Source organism: Accipiter gentilis, chromosome W, assembly GCF_929443795.1.
Source record: "Accipiter gentilis chromosome W, bAccGen1.1, whole genome shotgun sequence".
NCBI lineage: Eukaryota > Metazoa > Chordata > Aves > Accipitriformes > Accipitridae > Astur > Astur gentilis.
In genome coordinates, this window is record NC_064918.1 from 13466314 (window position 1) to 13475332 (window position 9019).

The following is a 9019-nucleotide window of genomic DNA, read 5'->3' on the forward strand; positions in this document are numbered from 1 at the left end:
TATATTTTTAATGTTTTAATTCACAGGTTTTATCTACTAGTTTCCTCCATCAAAAGGGTATTTTCATACACACCTTACATGGCAGATATGAGTAATATGCTAAATCAGTAAGGAAACATTGACTTTCCAGGCCACAAAGGTGAAAAAGATGTGTTATTTCCATGCCTGCAATCAAGCAAAAGCTCTCAACAGAGAAAGTGGCTTTACCAAGTGCTTCTGAGAAGAGCGCTTTAGCCTAGAGCTGTAATTACTCTTTATTATGATTTCTATAAAGAAAATATTTTAAATAATTTCTTTGTTGAACTAAAGTTGAGAAAATTCATAGATTCTGATTAGCCATGCTATTAGCAACATAGCAGAGTTTACAATTGAGCATCATGACAGCATCAACTCAACACATTTTTCATGAACATGTTTCAAAGTGTTGTGATTAGACAGCGTACATTCAGATTAAACAGACACACAACTGTGGCAAGAAAGCCCCCCTTTGAATTTGCACAGAAAAGATTTAAGCAAGAAAAAATTAGCCTTGTTCTTTACTGTTGGTAAGACAAATCCACTTAAACCTAAATGCAGGTGGCACAGAAACCTATCAATTAATGGAAAAACATTCAGTGTAAAATACAGTTGCTGTTATAAGGCCCTTATGCCAATGCTTGCCAACCTTTGTATAGTGGTCTGTCTTTATCTGAAGTTAAAATGTATTGTATTATTCCCTCTTCCTCCTATACCCATTTCATTTTCTGTAAAAATAGGAGAGAAGTGTTTCAATTAAAAGTTTCTCTCACTTATGTGCACTTTGAGAGTGCAGTTATGATGCTGTGGCTATTATACTGTGTGATACAAGTGAGACAAGGTTTGTAGAAGAGGTGCTATCTTTAATTAGACCAACTGATAGAACTGGAGAAAACAAACAAACTTTTGGACTTGACTGACATCCGTTAATCAGATCTGACAAGAAACAAAATCCAAACTAAATACAAGTAGGACATGATTGTTCTTAGTATAACAAAATTATTTTAATCAATTAAACCACTGGAGAGCAAACAGTTGCTAACATGAATGTACAGGGATGAATCGGCAAGAAAACTGTAAGCTTTAAAAACAATGTCACTAGTGAGTCCACACTTTGTTTATTCACCATTAAGAATTTAGTTACCAGGATTATTTTAAAAATATGACTTGTAGGTCCCCTGTGAGGATCTGGACTGTGCAAGAGATGGAATATTTTCTTTATGACAAAAATATTCTCCTATCCTTTTCTGTGTTTTGTCCTTAATCAGCTATTGTCATGGTTTAATCCAGCCGGTAACAAAGCACCACGCAGCTGCTCACTTGCTCCTCCCCCCTCCCCCGGCCCCGATGGGATGAGGAGAAAATATAAAGAAAAGCTCCTGGGTCGAGACAAGGACAGGGAGGGATCACTCACCGCTTATGGTCACGGGCAAAACACAGGCTCAACTTGCGGAAAAACCAAAATCAAGTTAATTTACTACAAATCAAATCAAAACAAGGATACCGAGAAGTAAAATAAAACCTTAGAACACCTTCGAGGCTGAGGGGAGACCTTATCGCACTCTACAACTACCTGAAAGGAGGTTGTAGTGAGGTGGGTACTGGTCTCTTCTATCAAGTAACAAGTGATAGGACTAGAGGAAATGGCCTCAAGTTGCACCAGGGGAGGTTTAGATTGGATATTAGGAAAAATTTCTTCACCGAAAGGGTTGTCAGGCATTGGAAAAGGCTGCCCAGGGAAGTGGTGGAGTCACCATCCCTGGAGGTATTCAAAAAGTGCATAGACAAGGAACTTCAGGACATGGTTTAGTGGGCATGGTTGACGGTTGGACTTGATGATCTTAAAGGTCTTTTCCAACCTAAATGATTCTATGATTCTATGATTCCCCCCACCCCTCCCGCCTTCCCAGCTCAACTCCACTCCCAGTTTTCTCTACCTTCTCCCCCCGGCGGCACAGGGGGACAGGGAATGGGGGTTGGGGTCAGTTCATCACACCTTGTCTCTGCCGCTCCTTCCTTCTCAGGGGGAGGACTCCTCACTCTTCCCCTGCTCCACTGTGGGGTCCCTCCCACAGGAGACAGTCCTCCACGAACTTCTCCAATGTGAGTCCTTCCCATGGGCTGCAGTCCTTCACGAACTTCTCTGGCATGGGTCCTTTCCGCGGGCTGATCTTCAGTCACAGACTGCTCCAGCGCGGGCTTTCCCATGGAGTCACAACCATCTTTGGGGGCATCCAACTGCTCTGGCATGGGGTCCTCCACGGGCCTCAGGTGGGCATCTGCTCCACTGTTCACCTCCATGGGCTGCAGGGGGACAGCCTGCTGTCTCACCACGGGCTGCAGGGTCATCCCCTCCTCCGGCGCCCCTCCTCCCCCTCCTTCTTCACTGACCTTGGTGTCCGCATAGGTGTTTCTCTCACATTCCAATCTCCTCCCCTATACTAGGTTCCCCTTCTTAAATATGTTATCCCAGAGGCACTACAACCATCACTGATTGGGTCGGCCTTGGTCAGAGGTGGGTCTGGCTTGGAGCCAGGGAAGCTTCTAGCAGCTTCTCACAGGAGCCACCCCTGAAGCCCCTCCCCCAATATCAAAACCCCTGCCACACAAACCCAAAGCAGTTATCTGTGTGAGTTGATGAATAATGGTTGATTAGTTTCATGCATGCAATTCTCATGAGGGTATGTATGTGATACGTTTAGTACAATATATCACCTTTTTAAAAAGTGTATGAACAAGACCCATGGAAATTAATAGTTCTTTGGGGCACTGACAACAATTATGTTAAATACAGTGGTATTCATGAATTTTGCATTTGCTGTGCCAGCAAGGTTTGTTTCTGATGGGTGTTTGTTAGTACAGGGGAAATTTGCTTTTGGATTGTGAGTTTAATACTGGAAGCATTGTTTGAAAAGAGAGGTGGAAAAGGGTTCAAGGAAGAACTCTTCAAGGATGTGTTTTAGTAGATGCTGTAATCATTTAACAATTTTCTGTACGCATACCAGCATTGAATAGTGTGTAATTGACAGGAACATAATGTGAGTGAGGGTTTCCTTTCTGCATTGTTATATTCATAGATGGTATTCAGGTGGCTAATTCAAATACACAACCTGATTCTTGCAGGGCAGTTCTAGAGGCTTTTTTCTAGTGTGTTTTGCATGGTGGCTGATTTTGTGAAGAGTGTGTTGATTTGTGGTTTCCTATACAGGTGTCCTGGTTTCAGCTGGGATAGAGTTAATTGTCTTCCTAGTAGCTGGTATAGTGCTATGTTTTTGAGTTAGGTATGAGAAGAATGTTGATAACACTGATGTTTTCAGTTGTTGCTAAGTAATGTTTAGACTAAGTCAAGGATTTTTCAGCTTCTCATGCCCAGCCAGCAAGAAGGCTGGAGGGGCACAAGAAGTTGGGAGGGGACACAGCCAGGGCAGCTGACCCAAAGTGGCCAACGGGGTATTCCATACCATGTGACGTCATGTCTAGTATATAATCTGGGGGGAGATAGCCAGGAGGTGTGGATCGCTGCTTGGGCATCGGTCAGCAGGTGGTGAGCAATTGCATTGTGTATCACTTGTCTTTTTCTTGTTTGTTTTTTTTGTTTGATTGTTTTAAATTTTATTATATTCATTTTCATTAAAATTATTATAATTTATTATTATTATTGTTAGCATTACATTTTATTTTACTTTAGTTATTAAATCTTTCTTATCTCAACCCACAAGTTTTACTTTTTTTCCTGATTCTCCTTCCAATCCCACAGGGAGGGGGGGAGGAGTAAGCGAGCGTGGTGCCTAGTTGCTGGCTGGGCTTAAACCACAACAACAGGATAATTTGTATTGTCACTTTTTGTCAGTCATGTTATCTAGAAAGATGATGTTCATATTATAGTACGGGAAGGGCAGTAAATATTGAATTAGCAATGGAAATCAGTGGAGAAGTTCAGGTGATAAAGATGCGTATCTTTTAGATACAGAGTAGGTTTGGTGGCACAGTTCTCTCAAACACCTTTCCATGAGTAGTTCATGAACAGGCTGGCATACTGGTATGAGGGAGATACTTTAAAACATTTTCAAACATTGGTTGCCCCATCCTACTGATTTGCACAGTATCTGATTTATGAGTAGCAGCCACCTCCATCTGCTAACCACTGATTTAGGTGTATCAGCATTTTATTAAAGGAGAGAAAAAATTGTATTCTTTTTCAGTTCTTTCTCTACCTTTGTCGTGGTTTAACCCCAGACAGCAACTAAGCACCACGCAGCCGCTCACTCACTCCCCCCAATCCAGTGGGATGGGGGAGAAAATCGGGAAAAAGAAGTAAAACTTGTGGGTTGAGATAAGAACGGTTTAATAGAACAGAAAAGAAGAAACTAATAATGATAATGATAACACTAATAAAATGACAACAGTAGTAATAAAAGGATTGGAATGTACAAATGATGCGCAGGGCAATTGCTCACTACCCGCTGACTGGCACCCTGCCAGTCCCCGAGCGGCGATTCCCTGCCCCCCCCCCCCCCCCCCCTTCCCAGTTCCTATACTAGATGGGACACCACATGGTATGGAATACACTGTTGTCCACTTTGGGTCAGGTGCCCTGGTTGTGTCCTGTGCCAACTTCTTGTGCCCTGCCTGGGCATGAGAAGCTGAAAAATCCTTGACTTTAGTCTAAACACTACTGAGCAACAACTGAGAACATCAGTGTTATCAACATTCTTCGCATACTGAACTCAAAACATAGCACTGTACCAGCTACTAGGAAGACAGTTAACTCTATCCCAGCTGAAACCAGGACAACCTTCAACAAAAGACACCTTGAATTAATCCACTGTACAAGCAAGAGGCCTTTGGGAGAGAAATCCTCAAAGATGTGAATATACATAAATTATTTCTTAAGACATTCATATGTTCAATGACACTGTCCTTGTCAGACTGTTCAGCATTTTAAATCTGCATAGACATTTTCTCATGCTAACTCTGAAGAAATAGGAAATTGCCAGGGTATAGTTGCATTCTCTTCCATGACATATCTATATTTACTATATGAGCTAATTTGCCCGCAGTTCATCTGTGTATTTATATTTCAATACAACTATTAATAAATAGAGTTCTGGATATATATACACACATCAATCTGCTAAAGCCTAAATCTGAAATAAGATATATGATACATATATGTATATACATCATATATGACAATGTGGCATATATATATGCACAAATATTTAAGTGATGAGCATTCATCCTTACAGTGTAAAACCCCTATAACATAAGTTTAATTACTCTGTAATTTTAAGGCAAACAATTGTCAATAAAAATGTATGGACATGAAAGCTATGTGAATTACATGTAACTTTGGGAAAAAATGAATGGTGTCCCAGAAAGTTAGGCAATTTAACAAGCGTGCTGCTGCCGCGGAGATTTAAAATATAAGGATCTGCTTTTTCAAATGCAGAGGTATTATTTCTCACATGAGTAAGCTTGTTACCTTTACTGGGATTGTTAACAGAAATAGAGTTGTATACCTGACTAGATCTGTTACCTAAGGGCTTCTTTACATGGAGTCAGAAAAGTACACTAAATCTACATACATTGAAACACCTTAATTTCATGTGATACAGTTTTAGTACATACTAGCTGTTGAGATAATTGTAGGGATTGGCGCTCGGAAGATCTCGCGATGTACGGAAAGAGAAGGGTTAAAGGAGGCGGGATGACCGACAAGACAGTATATAAGGGCGTGACGCAGTTGAATAAACGCCATTTGCAGCATCCTCATATTGGTGTCAGTGCTCTGTGGCCCAGGGTATGGTGGACCCTGTGCCGAGTCCCACGGGGTGATCAGACGAATGTCTACAAGTGGTGACCCTGACGTGATTGGACATCGGCGGATTACGCGGGGCGTAATCGAAGGCCTGGCCAGGCATGGAAGGAGTCCTGAAGGTGTTGGACTCGTGCTCTAGAGAGGTAAAAATCCCTATGGGACAAAAAGAAGCGAAAGCTTGCCTAGAGCGGCTCCTGAAAGAGGAAGCGATAGAGCGCCCGGGGGACATATTGTCTCCTGAGTGCTGGCCGAAATGCACCGCGGCTTTAGCGGAACGGGCTATGGCGACGCAGCATGGTCCGGAGTTAAAGACGTGGGGGCGGATTAGGGCGATTTTCAGGAAAGTGCGGGAGGAGGGCTTAACATGGAAGGAAGCAAAGAGATTGATGCACGCGCAGGCGGAGCGGGGCGTGCAGGCGGATGGGGAGGCGCGGACAGAAGGGCTGACGGAGGTAGCGGAGCAGACGCCTCTGGTGCTCCCAGTGCAGCCGTCGGCACCGGCCGAACCACCGGGATACCCTTGGGAGGAGTTTGAACGGGAGCGTGAACGGGCGAGAGAGGAGGAGCGGGAGAAAGAGCGACAGTTAATTCAGGAGGCAGAGGAACCCGTGGCCGAGCAAAGGAGACGGGAGAAGGAGAGGCAGAGACTAGAGGAGGCGGAGAGGGCGGTGATGAAGGGATCGGAAAAGGAGCAGGCAGAGGAGGGAGCGGTTCCCCTGTATGATCCGGAGGATTGGGTGCCGGGACGTGTTTTGCGAACCGCGCCACAAGCTCACCCTAAGATGGCGCCGACATCCGCTTTCTCCCCGGATGTCTCTCCGGAGGTCGGGAGAGGCGGAGCACGGCCAAAGGAAGGAGGAAGGAAAGTCAGGACACCCCCTCTTACGCGCGTAGCGGAAGAGGAAGAGAGTGGTCCGGACTCAATTGAGGGGTCGGCTCAACGGTTAGAGGAGGCGTGGCAGCTGGTGGGCGGACACCGCTGTCGTCCGCCGCACGCAGCGGTAAAACAAAAGGCTATCTCCGACTGTAAGGCGCAGTCGGCAGCAGCCAGTGAAAAGGCAACGCGTATGCCTTTAATACCTGCGCCCGACCCAGCTACAGATCCGCTGCAGATGTTGCAGCGAGTAGTAGAGGAGATACAGGAGCAGGTGAAGCAACAGCGGCAGCTGCTACAAGCAGCTGGGGAACAGAAAGGAGTTCCCGATTCACCGAAGATCACGTTGCCAGACTGGAAAATTGTAGCAAAGGAATGTGTTATGGACGGCATACGTTTTGAAGGACCCCCTTTAGTTTGCCCAGTCCGAGCTGGTCCAGGTGGTGTAGGGGTGGAGTGGTCTCCGTTAGATAGCAAGCTTTTGCAACAAGTGAAGAAGACCGTGGATGATTACGGCTTAGGACATCCCATGACAGGCTCTCTGTTAGATGTGGGTTTTTTTTCAGGTTCACTGACTCCCTGGGATTCGCGACAGTTTTGCAGTATGATTTTGACTCCCATTTTTTTTTGATTTAGAAAGAAGCTTGGACAAACAGATTACAAGCAGCACTAGTTGAGGCCCAACAAGAAAGACCCAGAAACAGGAAAGTGGGAAGGTGGGAGGCGCTTGGTGACACAGGGAAGAGGGTATGCTGCAGTACAATCATCAGAGCACCCAGACTCACGTGTGCGCTGGGTGCCGGCACGGTGGTTGAAACCAGGCCTCTGTCAATAACGATTTGTTGTGAGTTATTTTGCAGGATGCCGTTCAGAAGATCATCTGAGTACCTGCACTGTGGTCGCTGTGACCCGTGGGTGCTTGTCAAGTATGACCGCTGTGGACAACAACTCTGGTGACGCACCAGCCGAACATCAAAATGGTGTGACTGATGTTTTGAACACCGCAGATCCACTTTACAGCAACCGCTGTGTGTACCCCATAAGCAGGGGACTATGATATGCTTTTAGACAAAGCCAATCAATTACAGGAGGCAGGTGACAGTGGCTTGACAATCTCCTCTTGTCGACCTGGCAATGGCTCCTGTCTTTGATTGACTGAAAAACGTTGACCCTATTTGGAATCCTTTTGGTGGTGGTTATTATGGTTTGTTGTGGGATACCAGCACTGACTGTTTGCGTGCGGAAACTCTTTATACAGAGTGCGGGTACCCACCAGTACACGAATTACCATGAGGTGGTGGGATCACTTATAGCTGTAACGCCAGTTTGTACCGTCGGTCATCCGCCATAGTGAGGGGGGACTTGTAGGGATTGGCGCTCGGAAGATCTCGCGATGTACGGAAAGAGAAGGGTTAAAGGAGGCGGGATGACCGACAAGACAGTATATAAGGGCGTGACGCAGTTGAATAAACGCCATTTGCAGCATCCTCATATTGGTGTCAGTGCTCTGTGGCCCAGGGTATGGTGGACCCTGTGCCGAGTCCCACGGGGTGATCAGACGAATGTCTACAGATAATGTAAAGCCTATATACCTATTTGAAGATTATGAAATGAGACACATGTAACATTTTACTAAGCTACTGCCTTCCTGCCCTTCCCAAGCTGAGAATATCCTGGAGGGGTTAGGAAGGTAAGAAAGCCCCTATTTGCTGCTGAATTCTGCTTCCTCATTACAACATTGGAGACTCATGGCACAGCACTGCAAGCTCTTTTCATCTCCTTGTCCCACAGAAATCAGATACAGAGCTTCAGAGAGCACTTATGAACCATCTGTACCCTCGTGACAAACACACCCCTCATACAGTGCAACATGGAAGGAGCTCAGACCTTGTTGAAATGAGGACCACATCCATCTTTGGCTGCCATAGACAACTTGACATACTTGTCCTGCTGATCTATCGCCATGCCAAATAAAACACAATAATCCACTGCAGGAAAACAAAAAGTAGATATCCAGCAAGTCTCCTTTCACCTGTATATGTTAGGAAAAGCTTGACTGGATTTTGTCATGGAAAGACATATCGAAGTCAATTCGCTGTAGACAGTGTTGATGCTAGTATACACAGTGAGGACTCTGAAGCTGACACACACTGTTGTGGAGAAGGCTCACATGAAAGCCAGGACCACTTTGCCCAAGTGCCTAATCAAGAGCCTGAGTGTCGGCTGGATACATCCAAGTGTACCAGGACAGATGTTCAATTTGCCCATCTTATGGACTACTCAGGCTGGCAATCTTGAAAAAGGAGCAT

The 9019-nt window shown here is 45.1% G+C and overlaps 1 protein-coding gene across 1 annotated transcript in view; it reads left to right on the forward strand.

Annotated features, from left to right (window-relative positions):
• The window catches only part of LOC126035315 (translation initiation factor IF-2-like), a 307625-nt gene extending 299424 nt beyond the window's left edge, over positions 1 to 8201 (forward strand). Inside the window, exon 2 of the mRNA XM_049793797.1 lies at positions 6532 to 8201. Coding sequence (XP_049649754.1) covers positions 6532 to 7341 — 810 coding nt within the window. The 3' untranslated portion in view covers positions 7342 to 8201. The remainder of the gene's footprint in view (positions 1 to 6531) is intronic.
• Positions 8202 to 9019: the final 818 nt, after the last annotated feature.